We start from the raw sequence: 18,259 nt of genomic DNA on the forward strand, positions 1-18,259 counted from the left end.
CATCACATGTGAAGTCAACCATTGAGAAAGTTAGACGGTGTTTTTATTTTTAAAGTACATCTCTTTTTTGATTTCAGGAGTGTTTCTGGTGTTGTTTCCGTCTGCTTCACATCCGCTTTGCTCTTCAGTTAGTCTCAAAACCATATAAAGGCACATTTCTCCTTCGGGACTATGAGAATCTAACAGTCTGAAATGACATAGAAGACTAACTTAAACAACATCACTATGATTACTTTTACTACTAGTATATATTTATACAGATCTTCTCAAAACCCACCAGTATTCAAATTTGGGCATATCGGGTATGCATGCCATGTTTGGCCCAGATCCATCATTGTTTGGATTCATAGTGTGCTCTGGATGTAGGTGAACTGCAACTCCCATAAATCTCTCCAAAGACCTCCAGATCCATCATTGTTTGGGTTCCCCTCAAACCCCTACAGTAGGTTCAGTTGGTCATGAGAGTTCTGCGTGCCAAGTTTGGTCCAGGTCCATCGTTAGTGGGGGTCACAGTTTCTCTGGTTGTAAGTGAACTACATCTCCCAAAACTCAAGGTTAATCCCTCCCAAACTTCTCAAGTAATCAAATTTCAGCGTACAAGGTATGTGTGCCAAATGTAGTCCAGATCCATCAGTGTTTGAGTTCACAACGCTTTCTGGATGTAGGTGAATTACAACTCCCCCAAATCAAGGTGAATTTCTCCCAGATACTGTGAGTATTTTTTGCTGGTTGTGGGGGCTCTGTGTGCCAAGTTTGGTCCAATTCCATCTTTGGTGGAGTTCAGAGTGCTCATTGATTGTAGGTGAACTATAAATCCCAGCAACTACAATTCCCAAATGATAAAATCAATCCCTCCCAACCCCAACAGTATTCAAATGTGGACATATCAGATATTTGTGCCCAATTTGGTCCAGTGAATGAACCATAAATCCCATTACCTACAACTCCAAAATGTCCAGGTCAATTCCCCTCAAAACCCACGAGGATCAAAATTTGGGCATATCGGGTATGCATGCCAAGTTTGGTCCAAATCCATCATTGTTTGGGTTCATAGTGCGCTCTGGATGTAGGTAAACTACAACTCCCATAAATCCCTCCAAAGACCTCCAGTGTTTTGTTTTGTTTTTTCGGTCATGGGGGTTCTGTATGCCAAGTTAGTACCAGGTCCATCATTGGTGGAGTTCAGAGTGCTCTTAGATTGCGAGTGAACTATACATCCCTACAACTCCCATACATCCTGGTGAATTCTCCCCAAATCTCTCTAGTATGTTCTGTTGCTGATCAATTCCTCTGTTTGCTGTGTGCCATAGAAAGAATAGGAAAAGGTTAAGGGAGAGGCAGTGGGTGCGGTCATGCAAATTCCACACCAGTGAAGAGAGTCAGAAACACTGGGATGTCTGGTGGAGGAAACACATAAAATCTAGGATGAAATTGTCCCCTATAAAAGCCTTCACTTGGGTGGTGGGCAGTGTGATCTTTGTGGAGGACATTGGCAGGGCTCTTGAACATGTCACTATAACCTGCAATGCCATTGGAGTCAACACACTGCTCTTGGAAGACTATCCTACTCGGCCAACGAGGGATCACCTAAGTAAGTAATAAACTTATTTACACCCTGCCACCATCTCCCCGATGGGGGCTTGGAGCGGCTTACAAGGGGCCAAGCCCGAACAACGTCGTTGTTGTTCATTCGTTCAGTCATCTCCGACTCTTCGTGACCTCATGGACCAGCCCACGCCAGAGCTCCCTGTCGGCTGTCACCACCCCCAGCTCCTTCAAGGTCAGTCCAGTCACTTCAAGGATGCCATCCATCCATCTTGCCCTTGGTCGGCCCCTCTTCCTTTTGCCTTCCACTTTCCCCAGCATCATTGTCTTCTCTAGGCTTTGCTGTCTCCTCATGATGTGGCCAAAGGACTTCAACTTTGTCTCTAGTCTCCTTCCCTCCAGTGAGCAGCCGGGCTTTATTTCCTGGAGGATGGACTGGTTGGATCTTCTCGCAGTCCAAGGCACTCTCAGAACTTTCCTCCAACACCACAGCTCAAAAGCATCGATCTTCCTTCGCTCAGCCTTCTCTAAGGTCCCGCTCTCACATCCGTAGGTGACTACAGGGAATACCATGGCTTTGACTAGGTGGATCTTTGTTGCCAGTCTGATGTCTCTACTCTTCACTATTTTATCGAGACTGGACATTGCTCTCCTCCCAAGAAGGAAGCGTCTTCTGATTTCCTGGCCACAGTCTGCGTCTGCAGTAATCTTTGCACCTAGAAATACAAAGTCTGTCACGGCCTCCACGATTTCTCCCTCTATTTTCCAGTTGTCAATCATTCTTGTTGCCATAATCTTGATTTTTTTGATGTTTAGCTGCAACCCAGCTTTTGCGCTTTCTTCTTTCACCTTGATTAGAAGGCTACTCAGCTCCTCCTCGCTTTCGGCCATCAGAGTGGTGTCATCTGCATATCTAACAACATGTTACATCAAAATAAAACCAAACCATGAACAACAAGCAACATCATCAAAAGGAAAAAAAATGAATACAATAACAAAATAACATTACAATAAATAAAAAACATAGTTGCAGTAACAGTGGGCAGGCCACATGTACAGGATAAAAAGTTAGAAACACTAATGAGATGAAAATAGGAGCACGTTCTTTGCAGGGAACTCATAAAGACACACTGGGTTGTGAAATTAAAGGAATCGCATTGGCCTTTTTGACCTGCTGCATTATCCTCTTGGCTCATGTTCAACTTCTTAAGACTCCCAAGATCTTTTTCACATAACTTTTGAATGTGTTTTTCCTGCTTCTTGGTCAGGGTTGGACTGGATGGCCCACAAGGTCTCTTCCAACTCTAGGATTCATACTCTCTGCCCCGGAGTATGGTGGAGGCTCCTTCTTTGGAGACTTTGAAACAAAGGCTGGATGGCCATCTGTCGGGGATGTTTTGAATGTGTTTTTCTTGGCCAGGGTTGGACTGAATGGCCCACAAGGTCTCTTCCAACTCTAGGATTCATACTCTCTGCCCCGGAGTATGGTGGAGGCTCCTTCTTTGGAGACTTTGAAACAAAGGCTGGATGGCCATCTGTCGGGGGTGTTTTGAATGCGTTTTTCTTGGCCAGGGTTGGACTGAATGGCCCACAAGGTCTCTTCCAACTCTAGGATTCATACTCTCTGCCCCGGAGTATGGTGGAGGCTCCTTCTTTGGAGACTTTGAAACAAAGGCTGGATGGCCATCTGTCGGGGATGTTTTGAATGTGTTTTTCTTGGCCAGGGTTGGACTGAATGGCCCATGAGGTCTCTTCCAACTCTAGGATTCATACTCTCTGCCCCGGAGTATGGTGGAGGCTCCTTCTTTGGAGACTTTGAAACAAAGGCTGGATGGCCATCTGTCGGGGGTGTTTTGAATGCGTTTTTCTTGGCCGGGGTTGGACTGAATGGCCCATGAGGTCTCTTCCAACTCTAGGATTCATACTCTCTGCCCCGGAGAATGGTGGAGGCTTCTTCTTTGAAGACTTTGAAACAAAGGCTGGATGGCCATCTGTTGGGGATTCTTTGAATGTGTTTTTCCTGCTTCTTGGCAGGGTTGGACTGGATGGCCCACAAGGTCTCTTCCAACTCTAGGATTCATACTCTCTGTCCCAGAGTATGGTGGAGGCTTCTTCTTTGGAGGCTTTGAAACAAAGGCTGGATGGCCATCTGTCAGGGGTGCTTTGAATGCAATATTCCTGCTTCTTGGCCGGGGTTGGACTGGATGGCCCACGAGGTCTCTTCCAACTCTAGGATTCATACTCTCTGCCCCGGAGTATGGTGGAGGCTCCTTCTTTGGAGACTTTGAAACAAAGGCTGGATGGCCATCTGTCGGGGGTGTTTTGAATGCGTTTTTCTTGGCCGGGGTTGGACTGAATGGCCCATGAGGTCTCTTCCAACTCTAGGATTCATACTCTCTGCCCCGGAGAATGGTGGAGGCTTCTTCTTTGAAGACTTTGAAACAAAGGCTGGATGGCCATCTGTTGGGGATTCTTTGAATGTGTTTTTCCTGCTTCTTGGCAGGGTTGGACTGGATGGCCCACAAGGTCTCTTCCAACTCTAGGATTCATACTCTCTGTCCCAGAGTATGGTGGAGGCTTCTTCTTTGGAGGCTTTGAAACAAAGGCTGGATGGCCATCTGTCAGGGGTGCTTTGAATGCAATATTCCTGCTTCTTGGCCGGGGTTGGACTGGATGGCCCACGAGGTCTCTTCCAACTCTAGGATTCTATGATTCTCTGACCCTCTATGATTCTCTGACCTTCATAACTCCTCAACAGATGGCAGTACTGGTATGCGGCAGGTACTGGCTTGTTCAGTAGACCCTCCTCCACAGTTAGCATGGAATTGTTGTGTTGTTAAAGTGCAAAGTACGGAATCCTGCGCAGATGGTTCATTTTGTTCATTTTGTTTTATCTGCCTAAGGGAAGGATCCTACACTTCTCCGTGTTGACATTCATTGTGTTGGTTTTGTCCAATCAGCTTTCTAATCTGCAGACATCCTTTTGTATCCTGATCCTGTCTTCTGGAATATTGGCCCTCTCTCCCCATTTGGTCCCATCTGCAATCTGATGGCAGTCGGGAGGAACGTGGGCAGGATTGTGGCAGAAGAGGAGATTTCAGTTCCTCTCCATCAGAGGCTGAGACCTCATGTGAGGTTTGAACTGCGTCGGAGGGGAATGCCGTGGCATCTCGTGCTCCAGATTTGCAAAATAACTTCCCACTGGAGCCCGGCAGCAAGTGCAGTGGAAGCTTATCTCTACTTCTCACTGTCTTGAAACCAAATGCCATTGGTCTCAAAGGAGCTCAAAAGTCCAACTTATTATTAGTAGTATTACTATTAATATTAGTGGTAGTATTAGTATTCATATTAGTAGTATTCATAGTAGCAGTATTAATATCAATATTATTAATAATATTATTACTTATTGATACGAGGGTTGAATGAAAAGTAATGCCTCCACCTTCATAACTCCTCAACAGATGGCAGCACTGGTATGTGGCAGGTACTGGCTTGTTCAGTAGACTCTCTCTACAGTTCCATTTTGGCGGAAAGCCTTAGCATTGAAAGGTTGTGTTGTTAAAGTGCAAAATATGGAATCTATCCTAGTTATATTTCACCTGGTCATGCTCAGCATTATTTTTAAAATTTTAACTATTACATTTGGCCCAGCCATAGGTTTTTTAAACGTTGTTGTGTTATTGTTGATGGTTACTGCTTATTTTTTGTTCATGAGTTTTATTTTATTGTTTCGTATTACTGTTGTTTTTTGCTGATGTATTGTGGGCTCGGCCTCATGTAAGCCGCACCGAGTCCCTTGGGGAGATGATAGTGGGGTACAAATAAATTATTATTATTATTATTATCCCTGCACAGACGGTCGGTCAATGCGACTTAAGCAACATGCAGTCATTGAATTCTTGACTGCAGAAGGTGTCGCCCCAAAGGAGATTCATCAAAGAATGCAAGCTGTTTATGGTGATTGTGTTGATGTGAGTACTGTGCATCCTTTGGGGTGACACCTGCTGTCAAGAATTCAAAGACTGCATGTTGCTTAAGTCGCATTGACCGACTGTCTACACAGGGTTCCATACTTTGCACTTTCAAAACACAACTGTTCAATGCTAAGGCTTCCTGCCAAAATGGAACTGTGGAGGGGAGTCTACTGAACAAGCCAGTACCTGCCGCATACCAGTACTGCCATCTGTTGAGGAGTTACGAAGGTGGAGGCATTACTTTTCATTCAACCCTCATACTATTATTATAACAGTAATACTGTGTAACGTAAGTTTTCTGTTGTCGAAGGCTTTCATGGCTGCTCTCACTGGACTAGATGGCCACTTGGGATCCCTTCCAACTCCAAGATTCCATAACAATGGGCTCTCCATCTTTGGAGGTCTTTCCACAAAAGCTTTCTTGCCTTGCTGAATGGGATCGGACTAGATGGACTTTGGGAATCCAATCAAACGTTCCTGCAAGTGGGTGCCCCTTCTCTTTAGGTCTTTAAACATCTTTGAGGAGTGCCTTAGTTGTGCATTCCAGTCTGACCCAAAGGCGCTGGATTAGATGGCCCTTGGCGATCCCCTTCTAATTCTATGGCTGGCAAAGTCTGTTTAAAGACTTCTAAAGAAGGAGAATCCAACGCTGAGTTTGTCTGGTCTGCTATCATATAGACTAGACAAACTCAATGTATTGTCGAAGGCTTTCATGACTGGAATCACTCGGTTGTTATAAGGTTTTCGGGTTGTCCGGCCATGTTCCAGAAGCATTCTCTCCTGACGTTTCACCCACATCCATGGCGGGCATCCTCAGAGGTTGTGAGGTCTGTTGGAAACTAGCCAAGTTGGGTTTATATATCTCTGGAATAATGTCCAGGTTGGGAGAAAGAACTCTTTGTTGGCTGGAGGCAAGTGTGAATGTTGCAAAAAGGCCACCTTGATTAGCATTGAATGGTCTTGCAGCTTCAAGGTCTGGCTGCTTCCTTCTTGGGGGGAATCCTTTGTTGGGAGGTGTTAGCTGGCCCTGATTATTTCGTGTCAGGAATTCTCCTGTTTTTTTTAGTGCTGCTCTTTATTTACTGTCCCGATTTTAGAATTTTTATTATTTATTTGTTTATTTATTTATGATATTTTTATGCTACCCCTCTCAGCCCGAAGGGGGTTCAGAGCAGCTTACAAGATATACACACACACACACACACACACATATATACATACATATATATACACACACACAATATATTATATTATTATGCTATTTTAAATACTAGTAGCCAGATTTCATTCATTTTCAGTTTGTCCAGGGTGGGAGAAAGAACTCTGTCTGCTTGAGGCAAGTATGAATACTGCAACTGACCACCTTGATTAGCATTGACTGTCTAGGCAGCAATCAGCCAGTCTTTGAAGCTGCAAGGCCATTCAGTGCAAATCAAGCTGGCCAATTGCAACATTCACACTTGCCTCAAGTAGACAAGAGTTCTTTCTCCCATCCTGGACATTATTCCACAGATATATAAACCTCACTTACCTAGTTTCTAACAGACCTCACAACTGGGTTGTTGTAGGTTTTTTCGGGCTATATGGCCATGTTCTAGACTAGAGGCATTCTCTCCTGACGTTTCGCCTGCATCTATGGCAAGCATCCTCAGAGGTAGTGAGGTCTGTTGGAACTAGGAAAAAGGGGTTTATATATCTGTGGAATGACCAGGGTGGGACAAAGGACTTTTGTCTGCTGGAGCTAGGTGTGAATGTTTCAACTGACCACAATTTCAACAGAAAGGAGGAAACCATGAAAATGAACAAAATCTGGCTACCAGTATTAAAAAAACTCTAAAATTACAACAGCAAAACAACAGAGGGGAAACAATCTGGGACATCTAGTCACCTCTCAACAAAAGATTGCTCTAGGCACTGTCAGGCCATTATATGCTAATCAAGGTGGTCAGTTGAAACATTCACACCCAGCTCCAGCAGACAAGAGTCCTTTGTCCCACCCTGGTCATTCCACAGATATATAAACCCCTTTTGCCTAGTTCCAACAGACCTCACTACCTCTGAGGATGCTTGCCATAGATGCAGGCAAAATGTCAGGAGAGAATGCCTCTAGAACATGGCCATGTAGCCTGAAAAAACCTACAACAACCCAGTGATTCTGGCCATGAAAGCCTTCGACAATACATAGACCTCACAACCTCTGAGGATGGCTGCCATAGATGTGGGAGAAACATCAGGAACATGGCCATACAGCCCAGAAAACTCACAGCAACCCAGTGATTCCAGCCATGAAAGCCTTCAACAACAACAATTATTATTATTATTATTATTATTATTATTATTATTATTATTATTGACACAAAAGCACAGTGTGTCACAGCAAACGAGATCTATATGCTGGATTTTAAATTATTATTGTTGTTGTTGTTGTTGTTATTATTATCATCATGATCATTAATATCCAGATGCATCTTACCAGTCATCCTTCTCTCTGGGCTCCTTCCTCTTAATGATTCCGGGTCCCCATCCCTTTCAGGACCGTCTTCTGGAATTCCTCCGGCATTTCCTGCAAAATCAAGGAAAGATCCGCCAATAAGACCCCCGTATCCGCAGAAGTAGGGCTTCGTTTATCCATGTACAGAATGGGTTTCTCTAGTCTAGGCATTTGGTAGGCCTTCCAATGTGACTCTGGCATTCTCTGTCCGGAGGTCCTCCAAATGTTGCAGGGTTGAGCCAACTGCGTGATGCTGCAGCTCAAAAGGCCAACATGATTCTAGGTAAGCATTGGTAGGAGTCCAGACCAGGCATGGGCAAACTTTGGCCCTCCAGGTGTTTTGGACTTCAACTCCCACAATTCCTAACAGCCTTCCGGCTGTTAGGAATTGTGAGAGTTGAAGTCCAAAACACCTGGAGGGTCAAAGTTTGCCCATACCAGGTCTGCATTGAGGGAAGCCGTAGCCCTGCTCCCTTCTGCCTTGGCCAGACTGCACCTGCATTACAAAACGAGGTTGGTTTGCATGGCCTTTAGGGGTCCCTTTGTGGAACGTACCCTCTGGAACATCTTTTGCCCCGGGAATCTTGCAGTGACGTTTTTGTGCATGGCTTGGGACCCTCCGAGTTTGCAGTGGATGTAGCCATAGAGGTTTGCCGCTTGGAGACAGATGCCAGCCGTGACCAGCGCCTGCCAAAGAAAACAGACTTTTTTCAGTCCCAGTTCTAGCAAATCCTCTTGGAAAAGTGGCTGAAAACAATTGAGCAAACTCCAAATTAAAAAATCCCAGGGTTGCTGCAGCCTTTAACATGGAATCGAAGTGCTGCAATCGTGCAGTGTGGACAAACACCCTAAGAAAGGGGTCCCATCCTTACCAGCCATTTGAGTTTCAAGGAGAACAAAGTGCTGAAGAAGAAGAGAGTCCATATAATGGGGCAGATAATTAACCCCAGCCAAAATATCCGGGCTTCGGCTTCGGTCGGGGCAGCAGCAGAAGGGACCTGTATTTGGAAACAAGAGGGAAACAAGTGGCTTTAATCCCAGGAGTCTTCGAAGTTCAGGGTTTCGGTCTCAGCAAGCGTTCCCAGAATGAAAATTGCCACGAAAATCTGATTTTTTAGACTCAACACAAAACAATCATTTTTGAGTATTGGATGAAGATGACAAGAGTTTGACTTCTATCTTGCCCACTGAATGGGACCTTAGGCACACTCTCTCAGCCTCAGTAAATTTATATTTATTATAATCATCAACATAATCTGTATTTTACCTGTGTATATTTGTCATAAATATTTTAATAGTGTTTTGTTTTATCTCGCTGTTTGAACCTTGTTGTACTCTGTCTTGAGCCAAAAGGAGAGTCAGGTAATACATTATTATTATTATTATTATTATTATTATTATTATCATCATCATCATTCATAATATCATAAGCAATCCTTTATGACAAGATATATGATGACAAGATGACAACTAGAAAAGCTGACACGATATGAGGATTTAAAGATCGAACGGCAAAGACGCTGGCACAAGCTAGTCAAGGTGGTCCCAGTGGTGATCGGCACACTGGGTGCAGTGCCTAAAGACCTTGGCCTGCACTTAAACACAATCGGCACTGACAAAATTACCATCTGCCAGCTGCAAAAGGCCACCTTACTGGGATCGGCACGCATTAGTCGCTGATACATCACACAGTCCTAGACATTAGATTGAGGGTGTTGTCAGCAAAAATATCTTTGCAAGAAAATGGAAATGAGAATTCACCAGAAGTGGAAACTACCCAATTCTAAAATTTAAATTCAAAGAGAGTGGAATCGCTTCCTCAAGCGGAGGCGACAAACTTCCTTAAAATTGAGTTGTTGCGTGCATCTGAAAACAAGCTAAACAAAACATGAGATATTCATCCCAAATCTACTCTTTGAACCAAGGATTTGTATGGGGCCATTTAGACTAGGATGCCTATCATCCCCTTGGCTGTGATGACTCTGCCTGATGGGAGTTGTAGTCCATCACATTGGAGCACTATACATTCATTCTTTTAAAAGTGGGTGCTAGAAACAATATCATACAAAAGCTGACTGGCACAACCTGGGGATCACAACCAGACACAGTGAAGACATCTGCCCTTGCGCTATGCTACTCTGCTGCTGAGTATGCATGCCCAGTGTGGAACACATCTCACCACACTAAAACAGTAGATGTGGCTCTTAATGAGACATGCCGCATTATCACGGGGTGTCTGCGCCCTACACCACTGGATAAATTACACTGTTTCGCCGGCATTGCACCACCTGACATCCGCCGGGAAGTAGCAGCCAATAGTGAAAGGACCAAGGCAGAGACATCTCCAGCTCATCCCCTATATGGGTATCAGCCAGCCAGTCAACGACTTAAATCAAGAAATAGTTTTCTAAGATCTACATAGACACTCGCTGGAACACCTCAGCAAGTGAGAGTCCAAAAGTGGCAGGCTCAAACCCAGAACATCAACCAATGGCTGATACCAAATGAGACTCCCCCCTGGGCACACAGAAGACTGGGCGACTTGGAAGGCGCTGAACAGACTGCGCTCTGGCACCACGAGATGCAGAGCCAACCTTAGGAAATGGGGCTGCAAAGCGGAATCCATGACATGCGAGTGCGGAGAAGAGCAAACCACTGACCACCTACTGCAATGCAACCTGAGCCCTGTGACATGCACAATGGAGGACCTTCTTGCGGCAACACCAGAGGCACTCCAAGTGTCCAGATACTGGTCAAAGGACATTTAATCAACTACCAAGCTTGCAAATTTTGTTTTGTGTCTGTCTGTTTGTTTTTGTTCTGTTAGAAATGTAATACAATCGTCTGGTTGCCCCTGACACGATAAATAAATAATAAATTGTTGGATAGTGATGTCTTCCTACAGGGAACCAGCTTGGGCTAGATGACCTCTGGGGTTCCCTCCCAAATCACTGCAAAAATGTACCTTCTTGGCTTCATAAACCCAGTGACTCTTCCCATCTTCGTCAATCTGGTTCCACCAACGCAAGCCCACCAGAAGCCGGCCAGTGACGTTCTCATAGGAAAAAGAAAGGGGGAAAACATCTCTTTATTTGGATAGATAGAAATACAAAGGTATATAAATAATGTATATAATAACATAAATGATGTATATAAATAATAGATGTGTTAAAATAAAAGAAGCCCTGGATACAGGTAGAGAGAGAGAGAGAGAGAGCAACCAAAGGATAGAAAGATAGATAAATAGAGATGGGTTGATGAATGGATAGAGTGTGTGCATCAAACAGGATGGATGAATGAGTAGATAGGTAGATAGGGCAGCATACAAGATGGATGGATGGATGGGGATACATGAGAGAGAGAAGGAGAGGGAGACTGACAGAGCCAGAGAGAGAGAGAGAAGGCAGACAGGATGAATGGATGGATGGATGGATGGATAGATAGATAGATAGATAGATAGATAGATAGTAGATGGATGGATGGTTGGACAGACAGATGGACAAATAGATGCTAGAACAGGAAGACAGGATGGACAAATGGTGGTTAGATAGACAGATAACAAAGCAGGCAATTTGAATACATAGATGGGCAGATGGATGGGCAGATTGACAGATAGGTGAGACAGAAAGACTGGATGGATGGATAGATATGAGAGAGAGAACAGAACAGGCAAGATGAATGGAGAGATGGATGAACAGACAGGAAGGCAAGATGGATGGATGGATGGATGATGGATGGATGGATGGAGACGACAGGTGAATGAATGGATAAATGATAGATAGATAGATAGATAGATAGATAGATAGATAGATCAATATAGACAGAGCAAGCAGACAGGATAGATGGTTGGGTGATAGGTAGGTAGGTAGGTAGAGCTGGCAGATTGAATGGTGGATATATAGATCAGGCATGTAGGATGGATAGATAGATAGATAGATAGATAGATAGATAGACAAACAGATAGAGCAGGAACAAATGAATGAATGAAGGAAGGAAGGAAGGAAGGAAGGTAGACAGACAGACAGACAGACAGACAGACAGACAGACAGATAGATAGATCAAGCAGAGCTAGATAGATCGAGCAAGCAGACAGGATGGATGGATGGATGGATGGATGGGTGATAGGTAGGTAAGTAGGTAGGTAGGTAGGTAGGTAGATAAAACCAACAGTTTGAATGGAAGGATAGATAGATTAGGCATGTAGGATGAATAGATAGATGATAGATAAATAGATAGATAGATAGATAGATAGATAGATAGATAGATAGACAGACAGAGCAGGAAGACATGAAGGATGGATGGATGGATGGATGGATGGATGGTAGGTAGGTAGATAGATAGATAGATAGATAGATAGATAGATAGATAGGACAGGTGGATGAATGGATAAATGAAAGACAGACAGACAGACAGATAGATAGATCAAGGAGAGCTAGATAGATGGAGCAAGCAGACAGGATGGATGGATGGGTGATAAATAGGTAGGTAGGTAGGTAAAGCTGCCAGATTGAATGGATGGATAGATAGATCAGACATGTAGGATGGATGGATGGATGGATGGATGGATGGATGGATGAATAGATAGATAGATAGATAGATAGATAGATAGATAGATAGATAGACAGAAAGACAGATAGACAGAGCAGGAAGACATGAAGGATGGATGGATGGATGAAGAGATAGATAGATAGATAGATAGATAGATAGATAGACAGAGCAGGAAGACATGATGGATGGATGGATGGATGGATGGATGGATGGATGATAGATAGATAGATAGATAGATAGATAGATAGATAGATCGATAGATAGAGACAGCAGAGGAAAGGTGGATGAATGGATGATAGATAGATAGATAGATAGATAGATAGATAGATAAATCGATCGATCCGGCTGGCAGACAGGAAGGATGGATGGATGGATGGACAGTCAGACAGACAGATAGGAAAGACAGAGTTTTTCCATCCCGTCCAGATCCAGGAGAGGGAGATGCCGACCCATTTCAGGTGCAACACCGAAGGAGACCCTTCGTACCTTGACCGACCAGAAGTCGAAGGAGAGGAGGATGAGGATGAGTACGAAGCAAGCAATGAAGCTCTTGCTGAACCAGTCACAGAGCAAATAAGTCACGATGGCACTGACCCGGAAGAAAAGGTGGAAGAAGGTGGCCAGCGGGTGCCTAGGAAGAAGGCAGAAGGTGAGAAGTGGCCTTAAAGGACCCTCCCTCCTCCGTCCATTGGCCCCAATAAGGGCCAGCTCTGATTGGCAGCAATTTGCATTCATAGGAACATAAACATACGCTTTTCTATTGAACATCTGTCCCATCGGATTAATAATCATCATTTATCCAGCACTTAAAATGATGGTTTAAATCTGCTAATGCAAATACAGTGGGTCAATGAGTAGTAAATATGATTTCTCATATATTCTCTTTTATTAAGTTACCTGCGGAAGAAGAATAAGTAATGTTGAATTAGACATATCATATATCATTTTTGTTATATATATATAAATGCATATGATATGGCGGTCCATCAGGTAATCATAATTTAAAGTCCTGCTTTTATCCTAGGCTTTGCAAACTGTTTCCCTATTGATCCCTTATGAATAAATTATCATAAATTATTATCTAAGGCAGGCATGGGCAAACTTGGGCCCTCCAGGTGTTTTGGACTTCAACTCCCACAATTCCTAACAGCCTACCGGCTGTTAGGAATTGTGGGAGTTGAAGTCCAAAACACCTGGAGGGCCAAAGTTTGCCCATGCCTGATTTAAGATATTGCTTCTACCTGATTTTGGCTTTGCTCAATGCCAGCTCCTCTTCGCTTCCAAAGTCAAGGGAGACATCTTCGGTGTCGTCTGTCAAAGTCTGGAAAATGCACCAAAATAAGAGGTGAAATACCCAAATTTCGCAAGGAAAACCCCCAATTATCCCACTTTTCCAGGCTCCCATGTTTCTTTTATTCTCCCCCTTTAGGTTGAGTATACTCCCATTGCTAAAAATGGAATCTGAACCCCAAAAATAACTCAAGAGAGAGACAAAAGTGGGTACAAGGTTCTCCCTTTATTGCAGTGGTTCCCAACCGTCCTAATACCACGACCCCTTGATACAGTTTCTCATGTTGTGGTGACCACCAACCATAACATTATTTTCATTGCTACTTCGTAACTAATTTTGCTACTGTTATGAATCGTCATGTAAATATCTGATATGCAGGATGTACCTTCATTCACTGGACCAAATATCCGATATTTCCAAATTTGAATACTGATGGGGTTGGGAGGGATTGATTTTATCATTTGGGAGTTGTAGTTGCTGGGATTTATAGTTCACCTACAATCAAAGAGCATTCTGAACTCCACCAATGATGGAATTGAACCAAACTTGGCACACAGAACTCCCAGGACCAACAGAAAATGTTGGAAGAGTTTGGTGGGCATTGACCTTGAGTTTTGGAGTTGTAGCTCACCTACATCCAGAGAGCACTGTGGACTCAAACAATGATGAATCTGGATTAAACTTGGCAAGAATCCTCAATATGTCTAAAGTGTCAAGCTAAGGCGCAACTTGTCAGAAGCAAATGAGCAAATGATACAATCAAAGAGCATTCTGATACACCAGATACAGCTCTGTAAAATCATGGACTCTGGAGACGTCAGGTTACAAAGAAAACTCAGTTTACTAAGCACATCTAAAACACGTCCATCTACAGTGAGCGACACACACAGAACTGAAAGTCAAAACAGTTCTTTGCAGCTGCTTAGCTCTGCTGCTCCAAATGGTTAACTCACTAAATTTTCTCAGCCGCAGAGAGCTTATCTTAAGGTCACTCAATCACAGCCTCAACATAAACACTTCAGTATAGCATTACATTCTAAGTGGCATCCATATTGGCAATACAAGAATTACATTTAAAACACACAATATACCTCAACATATTCTGACAATGGTGAAGTTTGGGGAAAATAGACCTTGACATTTGGGAGTTGTAGTTGCTGGGATTTATAGTTCACCTACAATCAAAAAGCATTCTGAACTCCCACCAACTATTGAACTAACCAAACTCGGCACACAGAACTCCCATGACCAACAGAACACACTATAAGGCTTTGGTGGGCATTGACCTTGAGTTTTGGAGTTGTAGTTCACCTATGTTGAGAGAGAAAAGTGGACTCAAACAATGAGGAATCCAGATCAAACTTGGCACGAATACTCAATATGCCCAAATGTGAACAAAGGTGGAGTTTGGGGGAAATAGACCTTGACATTTGCGAGTTGTAGTTGCTGGGATTTATAGTTCACCTACAATCAAAGAGCATTCTGAACTCCCACCAATGATAGAATTGAACTAAACTTGACACACAGATCTCCCATGACCAACAGAAAATACTGGACGGATTTGGGTGATTTAACAGTGATTTAGGGGAGATGTAGTTCACCTATATCCATAGAGAACTGTGAACCCAAACAATGATGCCAAAGCAGTTCCTAAAACCATCAGAAATATGTGTTTTCTGGTGGTCTTTGGTGACCCTGTGAAAGCCACTCATGACTTGACCTCCAGGTTGAGAAACACTCCTTCACTGAATTGCAATTCCCAACATCCTCCACCACATAATAACCAGGATGCTAGGAAATACAGTCCACCCTATGTTTCCTTTTCTGTATGCTTTTTATCTTGCTTGGATCTCTTTCCCAAACCCATCTCTTTAGCGCTTTCGCAATCCCTTGGATTGATTGGAATTTGGGGATTTTCCACTCATTTTTCACCATCAGTTGGACATTTTGCAGATGGAGCCACCTTCCTTCATTTAGAGGAATTTATTCCCAGTTATAAATCCTTATCAATGCACTTTGGCACCATTTTAATTGCCACATTTCAGTGAACTAGACCCCTAAGAGATGTGGTTTCCCCATTAGCTTCTTTGAGTGGAGTTTTGGAGCCGATACATTAACTCATTGGGATGCTGGATAATTCAGGACCTTTCTCTTATTATCCATAGAGGGGGAAAACCCCACTGATTCTATTTCCCTTCCCATATTATCTCCTTCCTTCTTCTATCTCTTACATCCCATAATGCAGTGTTTCTCAAACTGGGGGTTGGGACCACTGGGGGGGGGGTCAAGAGGGGGTTTCAGAGGGGTTCCTAAAGACCATCAGAAAACAGAATTGTTTTCTGATGGTCATGGGGATTCTGTGTGGGAAATTTGGCCCAATTCTATCGTTGGTGAGGTTCAGAATGCTCTTTAATTATACGTGAACTTTAAATCCCAGCAACTACAACTCCCAGATGTCAAGGTCTATTTTCCCCAAGCTTCTCAATTGTTCACATTTGGGCATATTGAGTATTCATGCCAAGTTTGGCCCAGATCCATCATTGTTTGAGTCCACAGTGGTCCCTGTATGTAGGTGAACTACAACTCCAAAACTCAAGGTCAGTGCCCACTAAACCCTTCCAGTACTTTCTTTTGGTCATGGGAGTTCTGTGCGCCAAGTTTGTCCTAATTCTATAGTTGGTGGAGTTCAGGATGCTCTTTGACTGTCAGTGAACTTTAAATCCCAGCAACTACAACTCCCAGATGTCAAGGTCTATTTTCCCCAAACTCCACCAGTGTTCACATTTGGGCATATTGAGTATTTGTGCCAAGTTTGGTCGAGATCCATCATTATTTGAGTCCACAGTGGTCCCTGTATGTAGGTGAACTACAACTCCAAAACTGAAGGTCAATGCCCACCAGTACTTTCCTTTGGTCATGGGAGTTCTGTGTGCCAAGTTTGCCCCAGTTCTATTGTTGGTGGAGTTCAGGATGTTGGTGGAGTTCAGGATGCCCATCATGGTTTGAGTCCACAGTGCTCTCTGGATGTAGGTGAACTACAACTCCCAAACTCAAGATCAATGCCCATCAGACCCTTCCAATATTTTCTGTTGTTCATGGGAGTCCTGTGTGCCAAGATTAATTCAATCCCATTGTTGGTGGAGTTCAGAATGCTCTTTGATTGTAGGTGAACTATAAATCCCAGCAACGACAACTCCCAAATGACAAAAATCAATCCTTTCCCAACCCCACCAGTATTCAAATTTGGGTGTATCGGGTATTTGAAAGAAAATGCATCCTACATATCAGATATTTACATTATGATCCATAATAGTAGCAGTGAAAATAATGTCATGGTTGGGGGTCACCACAACATAAGGAACTGTATTAAGGAATTGCAGCATTAGGAAGGTTGAGAAACACGGCCATAATGTGTTCCTTTCATCCCATTATCTCCCTCCCTTCGCTTCTGGATTAATAGACCACCTCAAAATTAAAAATGCCACATTTTACAGGATCCCGTTGCATCCTTAAATATATCTATGGCAAACAACCTTGTTGGAAACCCATGAAAACAATGCTAAAGATCAGATTTTGGGGTGTCCGGAGGTGAAGATATGGGGTTCCCCCCATAATGAAACATTTCTTAATCCACCTCCCTTTTCAAATTCTCTCAAATTCCCCTTTTAAGGTCTTACCTGCTTCATCATCTCTTCTCTGCGGAAGTGATGCTGCAGCGGATTTCCTGCATCCTTCCTCCCGTTGCCATGGAGACCGAGGTCCTGCTGGACCGATTCAATAGGGAGGAAACGCTGGTTGCCGGGAAGGGGAAAATATATCATCATTAATATTATTATTCCCCTGCTTTCGTCTCTGGACCGAGGTCCATAGCGGCTCGCAACCTTAAAAACAATGCCATTTCAAATATGCAATATACAAATATTAGAATTTCGGCTCACAAATCGCTGCTAACCATAAGAAACCGTTCAAATAAGAGATGCATTTCGAGAACTCCCAATTTCCCAAATCCCACCTTAAGGGGATGATGGGAGTTGTAGTCCAAAAAAAAACAGGAATATTATGAGCACAACTTGCATAGCTATCCAGGATGGCATCTACATTGCAGAATTAATGCAGATTCAAACTAGCTTAACTGCCATGGCTCAATACTATGCGATCCTGGGAGTTGTAATGCAATGTAATGTTGGACAGAGATGACATTGCAAAACTACAAATCCCAGGGTTTTCATCACATCGAGTCATGGCTACTAAAGTGGTACTAAACTGGATTAATTCCACAGTGTGGATGCAGCCAGAGAAGAGCAAATGTTCCTTCCAAAACAACATATCCAAGGGTTTCCATTGCACTGAGCCACGGTTGCTAAAGTGATACCAAAACGCATTAATTCCACAGTGTGGATGCACCCAGAG

At 43.5% G+C, this 18,259-nt stretch overlaps 1 protein-coding gene across 1 annotated transcript; it reads right to left on the reverse strand.

Moving 5' to 3' along the window:
- Positions 1-21: 21 nt before the first annotated feature.
- LOC137097966 (Golgi apparatus membrane protein TVP23 homolog A-like) lies at positions 22-17,637 on the reverse strand. The gene is made up of 8 exons (XM_067473473.1): positions 17,527-17,637; positions 13,800-13,879; positions 13,045-13,189; positions 10,976-11,065; positions 8,883-9,008; positions 8,566-8,697; positions 7,993-8,082; positions 22-187 (listed from the first exon to the last, which is right to left on the reverse strand). The coding sequence occupies exons 1-7, from the start codon at positions 17,536-17,538 to the stop codon at positions 8,023-8,025; spliced, it is 645 nt and encodes a 214-aa protein (XP_067329574.1). The 5' UTR covers positions 17,539-17,637; the 3' UTR covers positions 22-187; positions 7,993-8,022.
- Positions 17,638-18,259: the final 622 nt, after the last annotated feature.

Source organism: Anolis sagrei, chromosome X, assembly GCF_037176765.1.
Source record: "Anolis sagrei isolate rAnoSag1 chromosome X, rAnoSag1.mat, whole genome shotgun sequence".
Taxonomy (NCBI): domain Eukaryota; kingdom Metazoa; phylum Chordata; class Lepidosauria; order Squamata; family Dactyloidae; genus Anolis; species Anolis sagrei.

Coding starts and splice junctions, on each gene's coding strand:
- LOC137097966 (XM_067473473.1), bottom strand. Junction 11,066..13,044: donor TCGACTTCTGGTCGGTCAAG/GTACGAAGGGTC, acceptor TTTTCCTATGAG/AACGTCACTGGCCGGCTTCT. Junction 9,009..10,975: donor GGGTTTATGAAGCCAAGAAG/GTACATTTTTGC, acceptor TTCCAAATACAG/GTCCCTTCTGCTGCTGCCCC.